The sequence below is a fragment of the Colius striatus genome, chromosome 9 (assembly GCF_028858725.1).
Source record: "Colius striatus isolate bColStr4 chromosome 9, bColStr4.1.hap1, whole genome shotgun sequence".
In the NCBI taxonomy this organism is placed as follows: Eukaryota; Metazoa; Chordata; class Aves; order Coliiformes; family Coliidae; genus Colius; species Colius striatus.
In genome coordinates this window covers 20,812,286-20,836,399 of record NC_084767.1, presented here as the reverse complement: position 1 = coordinate 20,836,399, position 24,114 = coordinate 20,812,286, and the positions used below count along the sequence as shown (strand labels likewise).

Genomic DNA, 24,114 nt, shown 5'->3' with positions numbered 1-24,114 from the left:
TCTTTACACCTACTCACTTCAGAAGAGTCTTGTTCCACTTCACACCCTCCAAGAAAAGCTTTTCATCAAGTACACACAAGCAAACCGAAACAAAATAGATAAAAAGCAGCCTAGTGGCTGGGCCAAATTATATGAACTATAACAATTAATATACATTTTTAAGGCTAAACCCAAAACACCATGGCTATACTGTTGTACCCCTTATACCACCACTTATAGCTAGACTAAGAAGCTCTAAAAGGAATCAGTGTTTTGCTGACCATCGCCTGTAGTATGGGCCATTAGAAAGAAAAGAAGGACTGGTTTAATGTGTCAAATCACAGGCAGAAGCACGAATACATCGTATTCAAGACACTTCATTGCTTCATATCTTTGTTTTCATTTTTATCCCTGTCTTATGTAGTCAACTGACATTTCTGATGCAGCAACAATTCTAATAGTTTCTCTATGCCAGGAAGAACACAAGTCATCTCCCCTCCAACTGGTAGAAAAAACCCATGCCAGCTCAAGCCAGGATTTTGTACCCTCATTCCCTGGGAAGTCAGGCTGATTAGAATTGCACAGATCTCCTACTGAACGGGCAGAATGGTTCCAAAACCTCATGGTTATCCACATGATTAAATAATGACAGCTCTAGTGAGTCAACACCATAAACTAAGCAGAATACTCCTGACCAGATAATAATCTCTGGGATTCAAAAGGATTCTCTCCATTGCTATGCTAGCAGGCTAAGCTGCTTGCCAATCATCTCTAACATATTACCTACAACTCACAAATTCATTTCAGCCTGCTAGCCCAGGAGGAGATGAGGCTGTAACTCAAGAGCTGTCAGTGTTCTAACAAACAGGTAAAGTCCAAAGCTGTGCAACTCAGCTGCTCCTGTAATCATTCTTCATAGGTCAAGCGCTCTTGAACCATATTTGCCTTTACAATGAGTACATGAATATACACTTGTCCTCTGGGAAAAATAGGGATATGAAATGTCACAGACACATATAGAGAGCAAAATAACCACATAACATTTCTGCACATATCCAGAAATACAGAAAACCATCTATTTACTACATGAACATTTCAGCTTCTGACTGCTGGGGTTGAGAATGTCAGCTCTGAGCTGGTTGAAACGGAAAGCAGCAGTAAATCTGCTTCCTTCATGAGGACATCCGTGAAGGTGGAAAGCTGGCAGGTTTGACATTCATAGCATTGGCAACAGAAACTGACAGTAACGGGGGAAAAGAGAAAGACTCCACCTGCACAACAGTCCCAAAGGAAAACTACACTTGGGGAAAGTGGCAGGGTAGGGGCAGGGGAGGAGGTGAGAAAAAAACAAGTAATGCTTAATTTCAGAGTCAAAATGAATTTCAACTCAGCCAAAACCAGAGACTGGATCCATTATTACAGTTATTAAGTTCCAGCTGCAGACCACAGTCTCATAGTGGTGACAGTTTTGGGCCCCTCACTCCAAGAGGGACACTATGGTTCTGGAGTGTGTCCAAAGAAGGGCAATGGAGCTGGGGAAGTGCCTGGAGCACATCTGATGAGGAGCAGCTGAAGGACTTGGGGATGTTCAGCCTCAAGAAAAGGAGGTTGAGAGGAGACCTTCTTGCTCTCTGAACTCCATGACAGTGAGGTGGGGATCTCTCTCTTCTCCCAAGTAACAAGTGAACAGGACAAGAGGAAATGGCCTCAAATTGTACCAAGGGAGATTTAGATTGGAGATGAGGAAGAATTTTTTCCCTGAGAGGGCTGTTAGACACTGGCACAGGCTGCCCAGGGGAGTGGTGGGTTCATCATCCCTGGAAATATTTAAAAGACACATAGCTGAGATGCTGAGGAACATGGTCCAGTGGTGGGCTTGGCAGTGCAAGGTCAGTGGTTGGACTCAATGAGCTTAAAGGTCTTTTCTAACCAAAACAATTCTATGATTTTTATGAGCAGCTCCATGACCTCAAAACTATGCAAAACACCAAGTAGAAAGATGCCAGTAAAACCTTGCTAGCCCTCTCCTATCCCAGTCACTGCAACTGCTAGCCCTGAATATCCACTTTACTCACCAGCAGGGCCTGTGGAGGATCAACTGCTGATGATAATCACAGAAAATTCTTCTCACAGCATTTTTTGCCCTCATAGTTTCACACACCCTCTATCTGTACCACAGGCTTTTCAGTAAGCTGAGTTCTTGATACCTGTCCTGCAAGACCATTTATTTCCTCACCAATCTACTATTTCATTCCTACGTATAGCAGCTATGTAGTGTTGACCAAACATTCATGCTTGTACACATGCACCCAGAAATGGATATTCACCATTCTCTAACTTTGCACAGGTAAACTCCTTCCAACTTCTCTCCTCCCCAGAAGTTATTTGCAGTTGCAATTTAGCTATGAGTCCTAGATGCATAACAACAGTATTTGATTCTACGGGGATCTGCACCTGCAGGAGTGAAAAAAACCACTTAACCGAAACACTTGTCATGCAAATCCAAGTCCTCAATTATGAGCTGGAAAGTGTGCACAACCCAAGTGAGAGGCAACAAGTAAGGAAACAAAGACAGTACAATCTAGATTCTCAAAACTTGCTTGATTTTTACATGGCAGAAATAGCAGGACTCTGTATTAATTTTCATATCTTTATTGAACAATGGAGAGGGAGAAAGGCAGAAGACTAAACACATAAGAGACATGGAGATAAATTTAAACAACTTGGGAGCACAGTTTGAGAACATAACAAAATAGCAGCTTTTTGAAGAAAAATATTCACAGGCAGCAATAGTAAGAAACTGGGACAAGGGGTGGGAGTAAACCATGTAAACTCAATAACAAAGAGCAAAAAGCCATACCTGCAAATCATAAACCTATTCTAATGACACATCGAGATGTCAATTCAAATTATCTGAGATAATGATCTGTCAAAATGAATTGGAAATAAAAAGTGAATGGTAACTTCTCCCAACTTATCTCTGGATACCCACATCAATAACTAAGACTCCATCAAAGCCACATTTTTCCAGAGGTGTCACCACATACTTGTGTTCAGTTGTGCTTGGAGCACCACTTACAAGAGACCCACATGAAACCGTAGCAATATGCAATATTAAAAATGTATACCTTGGAAGATGCTTTTTTTGTCCTGTCAGCTACTACAGGCTTCAGTAAGTTGATACAGCCTGAATAGACACAATACAATAAGCTTTTTCAAATACTCTTCAACCCCACAGAAGGGCTGTATTCAGAGGTTCATGAAGCTTATGTCTCAGAGGGGCACATGGCCAGGAGAGCTGCTTCCAGCAGAAACGCCAAAATAACACAGAAGTGAGGATTAGCTGCCACCCTGTGGCATGGAAGTGCATCAGTAAAACCTCTTGTATTATACTCTGAGGAGAAATGGAAGAAAAACAGCTGATCCTTTGAAACGGGACAAAACAAACTAGAGCAAAAGAGAAAGTTACCAAAGAGGTAGCACATGGTTTTCTTTCATAGTTTTCACAAAAAGAGAATGCAAAAAAGATACCTAGAAAGAGTCTGGGTAAACAAAGCAAGCACTATACTGGATTAGGATGCTTTAAGGTTTCTACATTTAAGTCATTATACTGCAGCAAGTGACCAAGCTTTTAATGACTCCCCAAAAAGAATTCAAATTCCCTCTTCCCCCTCAAAAAAAGCCCAGAAACCCAGTTATTTAACATCCCGGTGCTTCAAAGCATGGGTAAAAAGGTGACAGTATCAGGATTAAGCTCTTGCAATGCGTGTGTTAATTCCAAGTGGCTCACCAGTCATCAAAGAGCCTGACAGTAGACTGGAGTAGCTGAACCAATTCAGCTTGGGCTGCCCTTTTCTGATGTAATAGCCTTTGAGCACCAGTGGCTCCACCCATCTGCTTCTATATGCATGTGGCAAATACAAACTGCTCACAACAGCTGGCTTTTACAAAAACTGTCTTTTAAATGCAGTTTATATAATAGATAGAATTCAAAAACAAGCTATCTACAATTCAAGATATTAATTGCCCCAAATTAGCAAGTGATAGCAGCAATGTTGTAATTCCCATTCAGTTGCTAGATTCCCCACAGAGTCCAGGAAAAAGAGAAAGCTTGAAAATGTTTGTGATTTGTCTTTGGCTAAACTTACATCCAGCACATTTCCTTGTGCTGACATTGAGTTCTGCTAGCAGAGAGCCTTTACATGAGCTCTACGCTGGCAGTGATAGCCATTCACTGAACAGGAGGCTTAGTGATGAAAGCCCATTCCTACATCCCCCAGTAATGTATTAATTTCTCACAACTCTCTAAATCATGGCTGAAGTGTTTTCTATAATGCAATATGTGCTCTTGGGGTTTCAACTATGTCAGGACAACCCACAAATTGTAGTTGAAACAGAGCACCTGGCTGAAAGCACTATATTTTTGTTTTACTCTGATCATATGATGGAAAAAATGGAACAGAAACATAACTTTCTCTACCAAGTCCGACAACAAAGAATCCCTAGTCCTATTCTAAATTCCATTTCTCTTTCCTACAGTGAACTCCTGCTATGACCTGGACCCTTCTTCAGCCTGTAAGTTTCCATCTAGGATGCTGTAGATAAAAGACCTCTTTCTCAACACCAGAACGAATCTCAGACTGTCTCATTACGTTTCTACTCAGATTTCCCTATATTTTAAGATGCAAGGTCAGATACTCTAAATACCTCTTGCTGCTTCCTGCACATCAGCCACTCCTTCCAGTTTTGTATTATAAGCAAACTTGCTGAGTCTACACTTTACTCCATTATCCAGGTCACTAATGTCAAATAGGACTAGACCCAGTTTTGAGTCTTGTGGTACGCTGCTAGCTGCTGGCCTCCATTCAGACTTCTCACCACACTTTAGACCTGTCCATTCAGCTAGTTTTTTCCCCACCTCACTGTCTGCTCATCCAGCCCATACTTATCAACTTTTCTATAAAAATCTTGTATGAGAAAATGTCAAAATCCCTTGTTCTTACATGGTCTTGTATAGTCAAGAACTCAAAAAAGCAATGTTTTTTCCTGAAATCACAGAATGGTAGGATTGGAAGGGACCTTTAGAGATCATATAGTTCAACTCTCCTGCTAAAGCACGTTCACCTAGATCAGGTCACACAGGAACGTGTCCAGGTGGGTTTTGAAGATCTCCAAAGAAGGAGACTCCACAATTCCCCTGGGCAGCCTGTGCTCACCCTTACAGCAGTTCTTCCTTTTGTTTCAATAGAATTTTTTGTGTTTCAGCTTCTTTCCATTACCCCTTATCCTGTCACTAGATACAACAGAAAAAAATGATGCCCCAACCTCCTGACATTCATCATTTAGATATTTTTAAGTATTAATAAGATCCCCCTTCGGTCTCCTCCAGACTAAACAGCCTCAGTTTCCGTAGCCTTTCCTTGTAAGGAAGATGTTCCTGTCCCCTGATCATCTTGGTGGCCCTGCACTGCATTGTCTCCAGAAGTACCCTGTACCTCTTGAGCTGGGGAGCTTGCACCATTAATGAGGTTGTTGACAAAAAAAACCCCAAAACACAACAAAACAAGCAAACCAGAAATGAACCTGTGTGTTCCTCAGAATGCTAACTCACTGTTGCCATGGTCACAAATTGCCATAGTAACCCATTAGATACATCTGTATTTTTTAGATTAAAAGTGCTTCAATTTCTACAGAATATAGATCCACCTGAAAGAAACTGCTCATTCTTACCAGGAAATACTAAAAACCTCAGAGTATAAATTAGGGCAATGCTACCGAATACACAAATGTACAGAAACTGGATAATTCCAAAGGGCGGGAGGATAAACTACAAACATTGCATTTACAGAGCTGCTTCCTGCACCTAGAAAGTGGCTTGAATGGACAACAAGAAGATCTGAGGACAGTTATTCTGTAACGCTATTGTCTCAACAGCCACACTAGAAAATGGTTCAATTAGAAATCCCAGCAAGCTTCTGTAGCCTTTTCAGTTAGGGGTTAACTGTAGTATTACTTCATATTTCCCCATTAAAGCTCCAGTTTGTTCCCTCTTTCCCCCTCTCTTCCTAAGCAGAACTTTCAGTCTCATAGAGACATGTCGACGTTTAACCTGTCATAATTCAACCTCAGGAAAGTCTTTGCTCGCTCGTCTTCAGCGGTTGTGTGACGCTTATACCCTCTGGTGGACAAAAAGCAACTGGCAGCCCTCCCTGTGTCTTGCCATCTTTAACATCAGCACCGTGCTAACAGAGCATTTTTCTGTGAAAATGTTGACTCCAAACCAAGCACTATGTAGTCTCTTAATTTCTGCACTTCAAGGAAGGTCATTTGGTCATCTTTACCTGTTTAGATTTGTCTCAGCTTCTCCATTTTTTTATTGGACTTTCATTCAACCAACACTGTCTCATACATAGCTCAGTATGCCTGAACTCAGACATGAATTCATGGTTGCAAGTCAAAAGAAAAAATTCATTTCTTTCTCTATGACATACACAACATTTGAGAAAAGAATTAAAAATCTAAGAGAGGAGTCAAAAGTGAGGAGTCCATCAACTCAGTGAGTTCCCAAAAAGGGAGGAGCATGAATACAAAAGCTTCGTATTCGATAATAGGTTTGATGATCAGGATCCTTTATTCTAATTTTATAAAGTCACCAAAAATTTTCAACTGGCTTTCTTCCTGGTAAGTCACTAAAACCTTACTTCTGATAAAAGCTTAGTTCCCTTGTACGTAAACATTTTAGATGCTCACCATCCAGCCTGACCCTTCTCCCAGGCCTGCTGCAAAGAATGCAACTGAATTCCCCACCTTTGGTAACTCAATACAGCAATGCACTTCTACTGCTGTCACAAATCTGTTAGATTCAGACAGTCATATGTTACAGAAGACTTGAACTCTTGTCCTTTTAGAGTTCAGTCACTTTTGCAGCCTTTCCCCAAATGTTACTTCCGATACTCTTCAGCTAAATGCTCTTGTCCAAAAGGTCTGCAGTAATCCTGTTTCAGCCAGAACCCACTGCAAGATAATGGAAATACATAGAACTATGTTACTGCCAACAGATACACAGATTCCAGGTAGGAATGCAGCCTCAGGCCTTGTTGTACAAGTAACTGTATGACTCTAGGCCACAAAATCATAGAATGGTAGGGGTTGGAAGGGACCTTTAATAAAGGAAGGAGGTTAAATTTCAGCTCTACAAGACAGTACTTTTCATGTTTTCACAGTCAGCAAAATGAAACTAGTCCCTTGCTTAATAAGAGAAAACCTAACCAGGTAATGAAATGATAGGAGCTGAGAAACAGAGAAAGGGAGTAACAGTTTTCTTGAAAGTGCTGACGGTCAAGGTTTAGGTAAAGAAGCAGCAAAGACCTAAATTTACCTGCAAAATTGCAGAAAATAACCCCACCAATTTGGCACTGTCTCTTATAATTTCATACTATTTTAATTCCAGTTCTCATTAGAATTACAGCACTGGCAATTCTGACATTGACTTTTGGGATTCTACAGATAGCTCTGTATATGAGTGTAGCAAAGTCCAGCACTTGGTTCATCTAACAATGCTAGCTTTGTGGCAGGTAATTTCCCAGACAGATGTATCCTCTGGAGCTTCCTGTTGGTGCTTCCCCAGAATAACACATCTATTACAAAGTCATCTGAGATAATTTGACACTCTTCTGGTCCTCCCTGCAGATGCAAAATTCAAACTTTATTCTGAAGTGATGAATGGTTCAAGGATCTCAATATATGTAGCTCAAGCCCAGCTTCAAAAGGTAAGACTCAGACAGTGGGGTGCTGTAAGAAAAATGAGGCTGTAATCTTTAAATTTCATAGTTTTCAAATATTACTTGAGGATCAGAAAGTCAGCAGTATTTTGCAGACAACTCTGTACACAGCCCATTTTCTAATCCAAATCTACCTCACAAGACAAGCTCTTAGCTGCTATTCAGGTTTATTGTCTTCATTTACTGTGCAAACCGACTGTTCTCACAAGTTACTTTGTGCATCTCTTCTGAAGCCTCTAGGCTTCTTAACAATACCTATAAATAAGACTGAATTATGTTCGTAGTGTTTTGTAACAGTGCCAAATTCCAGATGAAAGGTGATCAGGAATCCTTCCTCCTCTGTAACTCTAAAGCATACCCCCCACAGCACACGTATTTCTGCACATACCAGCTCTTAAAACATTAAATTCAGCAGGCTCCAGACCATAAACAGCACACAGGAACTAGTGGGTGACTGACTCTAGGTGGCCCTGCTTGAGCAGGGCAGTTGAACCAGATGACCTCCAGAGGTCCCTTCCAGCTCAAAAGACTTCAGATTCTTTGAGCTCATACAGCTTCAGAATACTTTTCTGGTGTTATACACACCCGACATGACAGTGCAACTCAGAAAGCAGCCCCAACAAGATGCTTCAGCCAGGTGGCACATTATGAATTCTTACTGGGTAAAGCAAGAAGAGCTACAGTACTGATCAGTTACATAGAGATGTGATTTAGCATGTCCCCAGCAAGTGCCAGAGTCATGCAACAATACAGTGTCCCTAGTGTTATATGCAAGTTTGCATATTCAACAGCTGCTCTCAAGCATACAGTGATGTAGTGAATACGCAAGCCTCCTTGATCCAATGCTCTGTGCAGATCAGAGACAGAGTTTTCCACAGTCACCTCACTCTCCTCCTAAGGCACCGATCCTGCTGATTGAGATGGCAAAGAATAAACAACTTCTGGAAAGTCAGTTATCTAGAAACCTTGCTTTTCTTGGCAGAAATTACTTGACGTTACATTGTGAGGGAGTTATACTTCCCAGAGGGATATTTAAAAATGAAATCCCAGCACTGCAAAAGGACAATGGAAAGAACTCAGATCATTAAAACGGAGGAAGGTGTAGTTTCCCCAGAATAAGCTTTTCATTTTAAAGGATACCTACTAAGGAAGTTAATCTAGTCTAAAATAAATCAGTCTGGGAAACATAAGGCTAGAAAATGAGAAACTCGATACAGAACAGTAAGAAATTAAGACGTGGAGGTGTAAGGTTTAAAATCTGGCATTAGTCTCCCCTGTATTTTTCTATTTCTTACCCCCCATGAAGGATACTGACAAGCAAGAGAACATTTGTCTCTTAACAGCAAACCATTTCCTCAGAAGGAAAACGACGTGTCACCATTTTCTTTTGCAACAGCAGAACATTATCTCATAGACATTATCTCACAGTATTCTAAAGCATGAAGGTACAACATTTCTTTCCAAAAGGGAGTCATGGCTTCGCTTTGTACCTCATGGTGCAAGTATTTTGGGTTAATTCTTAGGCACATGAAGTTTGACTCTCCATGCTGCTCCCGTCCCCTGCCCCGAAACTTCAGGTATCATAATTTTCTCTTACTGTGTTTCTCTCCACGCCCAGGCAAATTAGTAAAGAGTTATAAACACTTCCTGAACACAATGGGTTCAAATGCTAGGTGAAGATTTAACCATTTGCTTAATTGCACAATGAAGCCCACAGATGATACTGAAGAGAAACCACATTCGAGCATTTCCTGCTGAAAACACTGAACAACAGCTGATAACTGCATTTCACCAGAATGGCACAATCAGCGTTCTCATTAACAAAACAATTTCTATGCAAGACCATGTCATCCCATGCAGAACTGTATCTAGTAACTCACTAAGAGGTCATGTGGGTGGTGGCAGATCTGCAGAGGCTTTGATCAAGCAGAGCACAGTCTAGCAATCACATTTGTACTGCAAGAAGAAAACAGTGTCCATGCTAAGACATCGTTCTTGCTCTCTCTAAGTTCTGCTGCTTGACATCATCATCTTCACATCATACACTACATAACAATCTGTGACTTTACTCCAGGCTCTCTCAAAACCAGAAGTCATTGAATTCCCCTGTACAACAAACGTCAGGGTAAGACTGACCTGCACTTACCCACAGGCTAATGACATCAAGCATTAGTGCTAATTAAAAGATACTTAGTGTAGGACTTAGCTCAGGAATACGAAAGTAAATCCAAACACCAAAACCAAGTCTTTAGAAATTCTTCCTGTGCTGCAAAGCTGGAAGAGTTACCACAAATGAACACACTCTAGAAAATGATCTGGAAAGTCTCTGTTAGAAAACAGAGAAATCCAAGACTCGGAATGCATGCATAATGAAGAACCACTGGCTTCCAAATCAAATCCCTCAATGATTTACATAAGTAATTTGCTAAGGAAAATTTTTATTAAAGAAAAAAAAATTCAGGAAATGTGGTCGTAAAGATACCTGGTATATAGAGAACAATCTCTTGTTCAGTACAGTAAAATCTAGGACAGCAGTTCATCACAACTGAGTCTTCCACATAATCAGTAAAGACTTTTATCCCTCACGTTGAAGGAGGAATTTCCTATGGAAACAGAAAGAACTGCTGCTTCAGGACACATCTTTGCATGTATTAGTGAGACAAGTATAATGTTTGCTAATGAATTAAAAAGAACAAAACACTTGGCTTTCTTTGCAAAACTCTAAACTCAAAGTTGAATCAAGGATTTTCTGCTGGCTTCCATCTAAAGCCTTGTAGATAATCCAGCACATGAATTCCTCACAAGATGCAAGTTGCTGAAGTGGTCTGTCAAGGCTTCCATTTTAAAAGCTACAAATAACAATAAAATCAACTTAATTTATTTCCTAAAATAACTAGTCAATTCATAACAACCTGCCACCAAGACAATGCAAAACAAGAAAAATATCAGTCCTAATCTTCAACTTTACAAACTTTTGAAGGGCTAATTCTTCAGGACAGAAATACTTGTGGAATGGTTACTTGCAGAAGTGATTCTACACATTGTCAGCAGTGAAATACTCAGCTCTGTGAAGAATCTACCATAATTTCAGAGATGTGACAGCAAAAGATGTTGGCAAACACAAGTGCCTGTACCTAGAGGTAGGAACAGTCTTCAGTAGGGAAGGTGAAGCCAGGTTCCTTTCATAACTGGCTTCAGTGAAGATCAACACCATCAAGTATTTGTTCTGACAACCATGTCTAATGGCGCTCCCACATTATAGTTCTCAAAACCAGAAACCCTACTCATCTCCAATTCCCACTGACTCTGTTGGCCTGTGTATGGGGGAATCTCCCCTTAACAGTTTGGAATCCAGTAGGGCATGATGCAAATTTTCACTGCAGCTCTGCAATTTCACTCCCACAATATGTATTCTGCATTCAATGTAGTTCTGTCCCAAGTGTTATGTGCTGCTGAGGTCTTGGGACATTGATAAACATGGCACACAGGTAGACAGAAAATTTGTGCAAAGGCTGCAGTAGCCTAAAGGAAATGGACTGAGTAAATACAGTATTATGCCCTAACTCCCGCTTTTTATACCCCATAAACTGAATCTTGTAATTAGCAAAATTCATACATCAGCTGTTTTATCAGTTCTCATGTCCTGAGGACTGGATCTCCTAAAAGTGAGGTATAAGGGCTTCTGAAATTCTCAAGTATGCCCACAGGCTATATTGAGTCAGGTTTTCCCCAGTCACCTGCTAGAATGAAAGAATTTGACCATAGTAACAAGTATCAGGATGACATGGACTTCAGACACTAAATGGCAAAGAAACTGTCTCCCTGACAACTTTTCCCACTGTATGGGACTTGCCTCACTCTGATGCTCTCTCAGGAATCAAAGTGAACAACAGAACCCAAAATAAAATTCAAGCAGTTTCAAAAAGAGGCAAAATATTACAGTTGCCCAACTTTCCTTCTTAATACTTAACTCTTACAGATACCTGTATCTGCTCCATGACACGTGTATGTGCATATATCAGCACATTTTCTTCATTGCCCAGTTTTTCAATTATCTCCCTTCACCTTGCAAAAAAAAAAAAAGCCAATCTCTTAATCTTGCAGTACTAGTAACAGGACTCTAACAACACTCCTCCCAGGAGCTAGTCCTTTATGTTTCAAAGCACTCAGCATACATCATTTCAGTCACCTTCTCAAAGGGGATGGACACGACAGGTACAGTCTGTTCTTAAGGAGGATGAATCATGGTGGGCATTTCTTAACAACACACAGCTGCAGAAGAATGCTTAGAGCAGGGTAAGACATTTTAGGCAGCCACCCACCCCTGTGGAATTTCAGTGTCTAATATTTTTTCCAGCTTCTGTGCAATGGATGTCTCTAACCCTAGTCAGTCCTTCCAGCAAAGATTTTCCCCAACTAGGGTTATACAGTGGGAATTCCAAAGCAACAGGCTATATACAGACATCAGCATTCCCTCTAACAGATAGATGAAAAGGAGAAAATTCCTGAGGATGTGTATCCTCTACTCCACTTTCTGAATCCCAGCCTCCCCCTTGCCTTGGAATGAGCTCTACAAAGCAGTATCAGTTATGTACATGAATCTCAGCTCCCTTTCTTTGGGGAGTTTCCCCTCAGAAGTGACAGGCAAATCCTGGGTCAGAGACAGGTGCTGGGGAGGGGGAGCTTCTCTTAGGATGACTCGCTAGAAGCAAGAGAGCCTGCTGCTTTCTTCTTAGGGCGGGCTTTCAGACTTCTGACTGGAAGCTGAAGAGAGAGAAAAGCAACATCTTAGGTTAGTTTTCTTTAACACCTAATGGAAAGATACAAGAATGCAGAGGGAAAATTAGACAAAACAACTGCAACACAATGACCCTATCGATATCATCCATTGTTTCAGAAAGGCTATTTAACCATTCCACTTGGTTTTGGTTAGTAAACAAACCACTCAGAGCATATCCATCAAACAGGAACCAGGAGAGGAAGACATTCTAAAACAGGACAAGTGTGAGAAAAAAAATTCAAAGTCAGTTGTCTCAACAAAAGATTAGACACAGCAATATTTATAACTGGTAACATTCACATAACACTTCACTGCTATAACTTCTCTGCTTCTTGACTGCCAATCCAAATGCTGTTTCTCTGAAAGATGCAGAAACATCTCAAACTAGTTTCTGGAGTCTTTACTGGAGTTAAGTTAGCACACTTTACTCCAGTGTCTTTCATTCCAGATACTGGCAAAAAGAGAGTGCATTATGATCTATGATGCATTCAGCCCTTCTGGACAATCTCAAAAACATCAGTCGAAGAACTTCCCACAATTTCTACATGTGAAACAAAGATCCAGACAGACTGGGCATAAAACCCAATATGCCTTGCAAAATGCTTTACTGGAATTTCTGTATTCCCAACAAACAGCATAACAGAGTCATTACAGTCCTCAACAGGAAACCTGGAATCAAATTCTGTTCATCTTGTTTCCTTGCTCCTGTCTAACAGGCTAGAGAAGAGGGCAGAGAGATCAACTCAGAAGTAAGAAGTTTAAAAATATCCGGGCTGCTTTAAATGCATCTTTAGACACACACATCCATCCTTGGAGATACACAAATGCCATCTGGATATGGGCCTGGCAAAACTGGACCTAGATGGCCTTGCTTCAACAGTGAGGTTGGACCAGATGATCTCTAGAGCTCCTCTCCAACCACACTATTCCAACAGAGTCACAGAATACTTTAATCACATGCTGAAGTAACCTGATTTTACAGTGTACAGGACAATAGTATGACTTAAAATGATACTTTAAGCCAATACTTTCCTCCACATTATCTAATAATTATCTTGAAAACTCAATAATGTGAGAGCCAGTCATATGGCACTTTTTATTCTAAATTAAAAGTAAAATTAGGAGTCTGAGTTGAATCAAGCAAATAAGGCTCCAACTTCAAAAAAAGGGAGAAGAATTTTATCACATATTAAAATCAAACCACAAGAAACATCCAAGAAGAGTAAAAGCAGAACCTCAGAAAGCATATTCTACAAAACACACCACAGCTGAAAAAAAAGGTTAAGCTAAACTTAAACACAACTGCACTTATTTTCATGTATGGCTTGTTTTAATAATAAGAGTGGAGACAACTCATGTCCCTTATGAATGGCTGTAAATACCCTGGATCATCACATGGACATATGGAGGAGACAGTTCAAAAATTACTAGTTACTCAAAATTCAAGACAAAACCACAGGTGGGGGGATGGGTGGTGATGTGGAGAGGGAAATTCCATTTTCTCCATATCTAGTCCAGGAAGGCCTAACAGGGTACAGAACCACTGTATGTCCAAAGAAAGGTAACGCAGGTGGTGAAGGGTCTGAAGCACAAGTCTGATGGGGAGTGGCTGTGTGATCTGGGGGTGTTTAGTCTGGAGAAGGTTGAGGGGAGACATGATCACACTCTGCAACTCCTTGACAGCAGGTTGTGGCCTCTTCTCCCAAGTAACAGGACAAGAGGTAACAGCCTCAAGTTGCCCTAAGGGAGGTTCAAATTGGCTATTAGGATTTTTTTTTCCACCAAAAGGGTTATCAAGCATTGGAATAGGCTGCCCAGGGAAGTGGTTGAGTCATCATCCCTGCAGGTATTCAAGAGACACGTAGACGTGGTGCTTAGGGACACGGATTACTTGTGCCCACAGCAGTGCTAGGTTAAGTTGGACTTGATCTTAGAGGCCTTTCCCTGATTGTAGATGAGGAGAAAGTGACTGTCCTAGAGATGTCACAGTAGTATTACACAGTCAGACTATCACAGAGAGGAGAGAGGGTATAGTCAACAACCAAAAAGTGTTAAAAATATCTAATGCCCAACTCTTCAACAGGAAATCTGAATGAAAGCAAAGCTGGATCCTGGCTTATGACAGAGGCTTTTCAGGCATGAAAAAAATACAAAGGCTAGAGCACAGCAAGTAGATGGCAAGTCCTTGGATGTAGGACTCAACAAGCAGATACTTAGTCCAACAAAGTTTATATAAACAACTTTCAAACAGCCTAAGTCTGTGAAGCCAGAGACTTTCAATAAAGCTCACAAATTAATGTCTGTGGTGGAAATAATTTATGCAATAGCTCACCTCAGCTTTTGTCACCTTCTTAGGTGTTTTGAGACTCTGGGTACGTTTAGGAAGTTTGTCTCCTGCATCTTCATCTGATGGGTCTGTTCTAGTCTCCAAGGAGGCTCCATTAGACCTCTGTGTCACACTGCTCTCCTCTCCTGAGGAGTAACAGGAAGCTAAGGCACAAGAGAGAAAGTTTTAGGAAATACTTCTAAACAAACCCCACATGGAAGTCTAAAATGGCCTGTCCTGAAGGACCATAGGAAAGGCAGGATAAGCCAAATAGTAGAGAGACATGTTAGTACATGGGAAAGAACTAGGGAAGACAATGCAACTTCTCCCAGATAATTTGGAACCTTGTAGTCTTTCTAAAACCCATTGCATGAAAAGACCAGGGAATCTCTTCTGGCACACTGCATGAGACCGCCTACAATGGACCAGCAGGGCTTTTCTGTACCTGAATCCTCAATAGTTTCAAGAAGACTCCCACCAGAAGGGTGCAGCTGTGGCTCATGGCTTCGCATAAGCACGGTATCTTCATCCCGGATCAGAGTGAGATCCTGCATGCTGAAACTTCGCAACTTCTCAGACAAAACTCCCTGGCCCTAAGAGGACACAGAAAACAGGGTCAAGGACACTTCACCTTCACCAAGACCATCTTAATGGGATCATTCAGAAGTAGAGGGAAAGTGCCCTATTCCCCATTATGGAAAACAGAGAAGAGAAAAAGAAAAGTATGCTCCCAAGACCAACAGCGGAGAGGTAAAAGCAAAATCTATTCCACTCTCCCTCTGCTTTTCACAAGTCAAAGGGTGGGATTAACTGCAAAGAAAACTGAAGGAAAGATAAGGAAAAGTAGATTGGTGCCAAGAAGTACCAGCATCCCCAACAGACCTAATTGCTGACAAACAAAACTAAACTGCTGGGGAATTCCTGAATGTTACAAAAGGTGTTGCATTACCTTGGCAGCTGCAGTAACTGCTGCATTGGCAGCAAGGTTTAACCCCCTCTTGCCAACTCGCATCATGGTTTCATAGCTCTTGTCACGAGCCTGAGTAATGTATTCATCAATTTCCTAGGAAGGCAATGTGGAACATGGCATTTAGCTCCTCATTATAAACATGATCAAAGTCTCCCCACCAATCACCCTTAAAAACCCAAAGCTCATCCAGATGCTACTTTCCAGGCTACCAGCATCAGTTGTCATTGACCATGTAACCACAGCTTCTTTGCTCTTACAGAAAGCTTGCAAATGCAACTTTCACTTACACTAGTTCCAAATTCAAACAACCGAAACAAAGCAGTTGCTTATACTGACAACATGAAAAAACAGCATCGCTACAGAACATGCTGCTCCTATCATGATTCAAAGAGCTTAACTACTGACAGTGACTATAAGGGCTCATGACACTGGGTTAGCCAAACATGCTTTCTAAGCATTAGGCAAACGACTGGCTACGTTACAATCTTCAGTAAGCTGCAGTATGACATTGCTGTCAGGCAGAATCATTTTACATCCACTAACGTCAGCACAAGCATGATTCAAGCATTTCAGTTTTTATTGTGGCATAACTGAATCAGAAGTCAGTGAGCTCCCAGACAGGTCAGTATCTTCCAACAATAAATGAGTACCTTCTCCTTATTGGAGAGCGTTGGGTGCACAAACTTCCTGTAGAGGACACTGGAGCCCTTGGTGTAAGGGGAGAGCAGCCAAATCACAAATGCAATTTTCAGCTCGAAATAAAAAGGAAACCTGAGAGAAAGAGGGAATAAAAAAAGAAACAGAGAGAGAGAGAGAGAGAGAGAGAGAGAGAAAGATGGAGAACTGGAATCAAGATCAGCACAGAGACAGATGTAGATAACCAATAGTGAGCAGTATAGGCAGAAAGAGCACAAACAAGGTAAAGGCTCAGAAACAAAAGAACTGATATATCAGGTCAGAATAGCAGAACTCTCTGTGGAATCCTAGGACATACCTTCTTCGAGTCTCATTTAGTCTTTCATCCATAGCCATGAAAACTCCATAAACAGGGCATCTCTCAGCCCTGCAAACACACCAAATTATTATCTGACAGCTACTCTCAGCATTCTGAAATTTGTTCAGAGTATCCACTGCATGTTACTATTGCTTTAGTTTCTTTCCCATTTTCCAAACTTTTCAACTATGTATTTCAATAAATCTCAATTTCCTGCTAAGGTTGATGGCTCAGTTTCTGCAACTTCCAGGAGGTACTCCACAGTAAGACACGAAAGGAGGATCCGTGTAAATGTAGCACAGAGCAGGTAGGACGTCAATCTTTCATCTCTAACTTTGACCAAATAAAGTCTCTAGGAATATACACTGTGAATGCAAATTTTATACTGTCTGTTGGTAGTAAAAGACTTTTGTTTTCAGTGGTCCAGTGAACAAGCCACATCTCCTGGTCTTTTTAGATCTTTGTCTGCTTTTCAAAGTTTATGCAGGAAGAGACAGAACTGCTGAGCACTTTTGTATGGCCTGTGTAGCCAGTTCATGTTTCATTTAAAGATGGAACTCAACTAATGTTCTTTCACAGATGTATATAAAGCTCAAACACTAAAGCAATGAGGAAATTAAGGATTTCCTGTTCCAAAGGTTCAGTTGAAGACTGAAATCATCATATAAAGACTGATTTGTCATTTTTGGAGGCCTCCATATCGCCAAGCATGACCCACGCCACTGAAAGGATTAAGAACTTACTTTCACTGACTCCACTGCATCCCTGTTCCACCTTCATTAGCAGAAGAGAATTTCACCACGTCAAACACTATTTAAGTGCAGAGATATATATCTGATCTGCTCCTCCACACAACAGGCTCAAAAAGCAAAACAGGTCCCTTCCACTATCTTTTTTTTTTTAAAAAAAACCACATCTTTTAGACCATGTCTCAAACTTCACCAGTTTTATGTTATGAATGGATGAAGATTCTTTTACAGATACCGTGTATTTACCGTTTGTGAGTACAGGAGACGAAACCAGCAGCTACTACCCACAATATTTACAAACCTGCAGACTCTTCGTAGAGAACTGAAAACAACTAAGGGAGAGATAGTTTATTCTTAGCATCCTAACACTATTCCTCTCTTCTTTAAAAAACAACCCAATCAACAAAAAAACCACCCAAAACACGCCACCACGAAACTCACCAAGAAAGAACAATGTCTGTGAGTGTTTCTGCAGTTGTGAAAAAGGCAAACACAATCCAGTACATCATCCACTTCACCTGCAAAAGAGCAGTCACTCACTAGACATCCATTGGAATCCATAAAAAAGCGAAACATCTTCTCAGTAAAAATGACTCATCTTCTCCACACATTAAGATTAATTCAACAAGAAAGCATATATAATTAATAATGGAGAGGGTCACACACCAAATGGTGTGGGAAAACATGTAGGGTTAATGTGCTCTTAGTAGTTAAATTCATACACATACAGTGACAAATGCATGCCCTGTAGCAATATTATGATGCAAAAGTGTTGCATCCCATATCAGCTATCTAAAGTTCCATATCAGCTATCTAAAAAGAGTAAGCAGTTGGCTAAGAAGTGCATTCAAGTATCACGGTTATTTTAATAAATATATATGTACATACACATGTGAAAAAGTTTAAGCTGTAGTCCTGTACTTAAAGTTTTTTTTCTTGAAGAAAAAACCCCAAAATCAAACCAACCAATATAGCATTCTGCTGTAACTCAATAATAAGCATTCTTTGCTTTAAGCGTTATTCCCAGAAACTACAGTTACCTGTTAAAGAAAGGCTTAGTAAGAGACGTAAGAAAGCATCCTTCTCTGAAGCAGTAGGTATTTCTTTCAAAGTAAACATGAAATAATTTCCCCCTAACACACACACACACAGACACATAATCACACTCTGTTGTTTTAGTAACAAGTCTCTCAACTACAGGACAATTATTCCTATAAAGGAATCATGTGAATTATAAAAATTGTTCCCCAAAAATTTCCAGTGGCAGAAAAATCGATATCTTTTGAGGGAAACTGGTAGTTTTCTATTCTGTTAAGAAGTAAATACAAATGTCAGTAGCAGACAGCCAGAAAGAAGAGGTCATCTGTGCTAAAAGTAAGTGCCATCAAAAATGGGAAAAGAGAACTAAACTGAATCAAGTAAATTCCATGCTACCTCCAACCCCTCTAACACAGTGAATGGTTTTGAACAAAGTGCTTAGTAGCCAAAATGATTTCTACTTTATTGTGCTTTTTTTTCATGACAAAAAGTAGCAAAACTTCTATTTTATGGCTCTCTCCTGACTGATTTTTTCCCCCCCTTTTGTAACATCAGTTTGGACTGGACCAAGACCAGGTGTCATTTATTTGACTTCTAAAGCAGCTCCATGAAACAAAAGGTTACCTCTTCAATGCAGCAACATAGATCATCTCTTCTTTGAAAAAGTACGTGGATAATGACAAATCAAAGGTGGCAAACGAGGACAAATTTCAGAGACGCTACATACCAGCAAACACTGCTTCAGTATTGGGCAAAATGAAGGCAGTAACAGCAATTAGCAGATACGTAGAGCTATACGTAGAATCACAGAATGGTAGGGGTTGGAAGGGACTTTTGGAGATCATCTAGTGCAAACCCCCTGCCAAAGCAGGTCCACCTAGATCAGGTCGCATAGGAATGTGTCCAGGCAGGTCTTGAAGACCTCCAGAGGAGGAGACTCCACAACCCCTCTGGGCAGCCTGTGCCAGGGCTCCCTCACCTGAACAGTGAAATAGGTTTCTCTTATGTTTAAATGGAATTTTTTGTGTTCCAACTTCATCCCATTACCCCTTGTCCTGTTGGTAGGTACTATAGAAAAAAGGGATGTCCCAATCTCCTGACATCCGTCATTTAGATATTTGTAAATATTAATAAGATCTCCCCTCAGTCTCCTCTTTTCTAGACTGAACAGCCCCAGTTCCTGCAGTCTTTCCTTGTATGAAAGATGCTCCAGTCCCCTGATCATCTTGGTGGCCCTGTGCTGGACTCTCTCTAGAAGTTATCTGTCCCTCTTGAGCTGAGGAGCCCAGAACTGGACACAGGACTCCAGATGAGGCCTCACCAAGGCACAGGAGATGGGGAGGAGAACATCCCTTGACCTGCTGGCCATGTGGGCACATTGCTGGCTCATGGTTAGTTTATTATCAATCAGGACTCCTAGGTGTCTCTCTGCAGAGCTGCTCTCCAGCAGGTCAACCCCCAGCCTGTACTGGTGCTTGGGGTTGTTCCTCCCCAGATGCAGGACTCTGCACTTGTCCTTGTTGAACCCATGAGGTTCCTCTCTGCCCAACTCTCAAGCCAGTTGAGATCCCGCTGAATGGCAGCACAGCCTTCTGGGGAATCAGCCAGTCCTCCCAGTTTGGTGTCATCAGGGAACTTGCTGAGGGTACACTCTGTCCCCTCATCCAGGTCGTTGATGAAGATGTTGAACAAGACTGGCCCTGTGGAACTCCACTGGCCACAGGCCTCCAACTCCATTCTGTGCCATTGATCACCACCCTCTGGGCTCTGTCATTCAGCCAGCTCTCGATCCACCTCACTGTCCACTCATCCAAGCCACACTGCCTGAGCTTTCTGATGAGGATGTTGTGGGAGACAGTGTCAAAAGCCTTGCTGAAGTCAAGGCAGATGACATCCACTGCTCTCCCCTCATCTAGCCAGCCAGTTATACACTCATAGAAGGATATCAGGTTGGTAACACAGGATTTCCCCTTGGTGAATCCATCTTGACTCCCCCTGATAACCACCTTTTCCTTCATATGTTTAGTGACTACTTTCAGGATGAGTTGTTCCGTCACCTTTCCAGGGATGGAGGTGAGGCTGACCGGCTTGTAGTTTCACAGTTTAATAAATAAACCGTGTGTTCACATCTTTGATACTGGACACAAGTCTCTTGCCCTCTGTCCTGCCACCCTTCACCCTACGCTCTACAGTCAAAGACAAAAAGAAAGATAGCTCTTAAAAAACTACAAGAATTCATCTTCCAACTCGTTAACTCTGTTCATGGAGCACAGATAACCAGAAACTGGAAGAGCAGAAAGCAGGAGGGAAGAACAAATAACTTTTTTCTTTCTTAACCAGATTACATAATCCAAGACAACATAAAACCAGGGACTTGAACCCTGGACCCTCAGATTACACCTTCAGAAACTGAGGATCAAAAACAGGCTATTTTTTTTCCGTCCATTAAAAAGGAATCAAGTCTTTGCTACTCAAGCGGATGACCACCAACTTCAGCCAATTGCACATACATGGTCTCCTCAACTCACGTCAAGAACATAAATAAATTAAGTAAATGCAAAAGCATAATTGGAATGTAGATTTTATCCAATCTGAAGATGACAACAAAGAAGAAAGAAATTACTTTTAGAACAGTCTGAACTACTAGAAGCAGTTTGTCATAGCTCAAGGAATTATCATAAATTTGTATCATGGTGGGGGGAAGAATAAGTTCGTACTGTACTCTGATCCTACTGATGGACTGCTTGTGGTAGTCTGCTCTGTGTCAACTCCATCTTCAATACACCATGCTCTCTGGCATAGATACACCTGTAAGATCTTTCTCCCCCGCCAATGTTGGTTCTTAAGCACTATGTACATACATATAGCTGGCTTTGAAAGCCTGCAGCATAACATCCACGTTTTCCACTGACTTTTCACATGAAGAACAGTTTGAAGAGGTATTGGCCCTCTCACATTTAAAGTTTTCTTTTCTCCATCCTTGGACTTCGGTTGAGTAGGAAGAAGCTCTCCAAAGGTAAGTGAATTAGGCTGATGACAGTCCAACATTTAAACTTCTGATTATTCTCTCAAGGAGAAATAATTTACATATAAAATCAGTTTTAGCAGTTCAAATACATTTTCTTGAACCAACCCCAGTATTTGCATTGAAAATAAAGCAAGAGAAAATTTTGTGCTGTAGCAATCTGCAACCACCTACATCCAGAAAACTATATACACAAAGCAAAATCCAAAATGAATGCCATACTCGTCCACATCAGCCTCAGCAGGGCTTGCAACCAAGTGATTAGTTGAAATTACTGTTAAAACAACTTTATGATACTCAAGCACTGTACCCCATTCTCTTGTTCACCATCAGATTAGGAAAGTCTTAACAGTTTATTAGCTAAAATCTACCAAAGGAAAACCAGGTCAGTGTAACATGCACATTCTGCAAGGAAGTACAGCATTTGTGTATCCCAACAGCTAACCTGCCCACAGAAAATAAACAGCTTTTTACTGTAAAGCATGCTTACGAATGCAAAGGCTCCATATTCACCATGCCTTTGAGCTCCAGAAAAACGATGCTGTTTTAAAAAAAATAGTTTTGTTTTTTTCCCCCTGAAGTTCTCAACAAAACAGGTTAAAACTCTGAAATGTGAGTCTGTCTTCAGGTTAATACAGATTTTTTAACTGGAACACCGTAATTCCACGACAGACACTCATGAGTCAGAATAAAATTTTGGGTAAAAATATATGCATTTCATGCAACAAATGAAGGTCACAGGCATCTTGAAGGAAAGAGGAGATGAAGGCCTGAGAATATAACAGTAATATGATACTGCTTCAAAGATAACTATGATGTCACAAGATCATGACATCATTCACACAGCCTCTTTTACGCTTTCTTTTCACTAATAAACTTTGAAGTTTAATAAGGTTCATCATACTTCTGAATATATCTCCAATACTCACTCAAAACACTATATCAATCATCCATGTCTCCTAAAACGTCCTCATTTCAACTTCTCTACTGAGACCAGTATTAAAAAAACCCCAAAACCAAAACGCCCCCAAAAACCACCGCAGCCAGATGTTGTGGTTTGTAAAGCTATTGACTGTGAACAAGACTGTCACCTCAGTTATCATCTCCTTCAGTGGGGTAGATTTTAAGGCAACACATAGGAAAAGTCTAGGCAATTCTAGAGGACTGAAGCAGCATATAACAAAAAAACCCAAAGGACTACATCCTGCAGTATTTCTCGTTGACATGTCATTTTGTAAGGAGCAAACAGAGCCATCTGGATAAAGAATCTCAGGCTGCACCTCAAAGTAATATCAACAAATTGTAACCTATTCAATCACATTACTTCTCTTCCCCATTAGGTTATTCCTCAGTCTAGATAAATGGATACTCATCCCACTCATAAACCAAATAGCTCTTGTCTCCACTGATCAACTTAGAACACTTCTTCTGGAAGATGACACATCACATCATTGAATGTGTTTTTAATACAGGAACTGTAACAATGGTGTAGAGAGAGCTAGAGAATGTGAAACGATTCCAGAATGGAAACCAGGTGAAGTCCTGACCAACAGAAAATATTGATCACAAGCAAGGTTCAATCACAAGAAGACAGACCAAGCAAGATTACTCAGCCTTTTAGAAGACTACACAAGTAATACCAAAAAAGCGGTAAAAGGACATAGAGGAAGGACAAAGTTAAAGAACTTGTCCTGGACTTTCACATGCTTCCAGACTGCAATGCTTCCCCTGCTTTCCCTTTCTTACTCAGCATCTCCTCAGAAAAGACAGCCCACGTTCACGGTTTGAAGCCTCCCTTTTTATTTAATGCCATTCCTCGGCAACTTCTCCGAAGGCTGTGGGGGTTGCTGCTCGGGAGGCAACCTGCAGGTGACCCTGCGGGGCCGGGAAGCGCTCCCCTCGGGGTCAGGCGAGGGGTGCGCGGGGCAGCCGGAGGGGAGGGGGCGGCCGCTGCGCCGTCGCGGCGAACCCGTACTCACATATTCCTTCACGTTTTTCGTCTTCACGGCCTTGTAGGAGGAGTACGCGGGGTAGAGGGTGCCGAAGATCAGCCTGCGAGAAGAACAGACCCCTCAGCGCTTCGCGGCGTCCCGCGCCGCCAGCCCCGGCAGCTCGCGGCGCGGCCGGTCCCCTGAGCCCGCCCGGGCGGGGCTCGGCCGCCCCCACCGGGCCGCCGCCCTTGGGCCGCGCTCGGGCCGCGGCAGCCTGCGCGGACGAGCCGGGGCGCGGCCGCAGCCGCCGGCGAAACGGCCCCCGCTCCCACGGCCGCCCCTCCACCGTGGGGCACGGGGGTCCCGCGGGGCAGAGCCAGCGCAACCGCGGCAGCTCCGCTCCGGCCGGCGGTCGCGGCCCCTGCCGGGGAAGGGCCCTGCAAGGCGGCCTGCACATCCCTCCGCCCTGGCCGCCCGCACTCACACCACGAGGCGGGAGATGATCCAGGAGACCATGGCGGCACCGGGCGGGCTCGGGCGG

The 24,114-nt window shown here is 41.9% G+C and overlaps 1 protein-coding gene across 2 annotated transcripts; it reads right to left on the bottom strand.

Annotated features, from left to right (window-relative positions):
* Positions 1-2,579: 2,579 nt before the first annotated feature.
* Positions 2,580-24,114, bottom strand: REEP2 (receptor accessory protein 2). Of its 2 annotated transcripts, XM_062002358.1 has the most exons (9): positions 24,058-24,114; positions 23,622-23,694; positions 18,021-18,097; positions 16,831-16,899; positions 16,487-16,679; positions 15,816-15,929; positions 15,312-15,459; positions 14,873-15,030; positions 2,580-12,524 (listed from the first exon to the last, which is right to left on the bottom strand). In XM_062002358.1, exons 1-9 carry the CDS (start codon positions 24,087-24,089, stop codon positions 12,450-12,452), a joined length of 939 nt encoding a protein of 312 aa, XP_061858342.1. In that variant the 5' UTR covers positions 24,090-24,114; the 3' UTR covers positions 2,580-12,449. The 2 variants fall into 2 exon arrangements, with proteins under 2 accessions (XP_061858342.1, XP_061858344.1); XM_062002360.1 differs by lacking the exon at positions 16,831-16,899 and having other exon boundaries at positions 16,487-16,607.

Excerpts from the sequence above, each read along its gene's own strand:
- REEP2 (XM_062002358.1), bottom strand. The coding sequence starts at position 24,089 with ATGGTCTCCTGGATCATCTCCCGCCTCGTGGT. Across the intron at positions 15,930-16,486 it reads CGCTCTCCAATAAGGAGAAG|GAAATTGATGAATACATTAC; the intron begins GTACTCATTTAT and ends TTGCCTTCCTAG. Across the intron at positions 15,460-15,815 it reads CAGTTACTGCAGCTGCCAAG|GGCCAGGGAGTTTTGTCTGA; the intron begins GTAATGCAACAC and ends GTGTCCTCTTAG.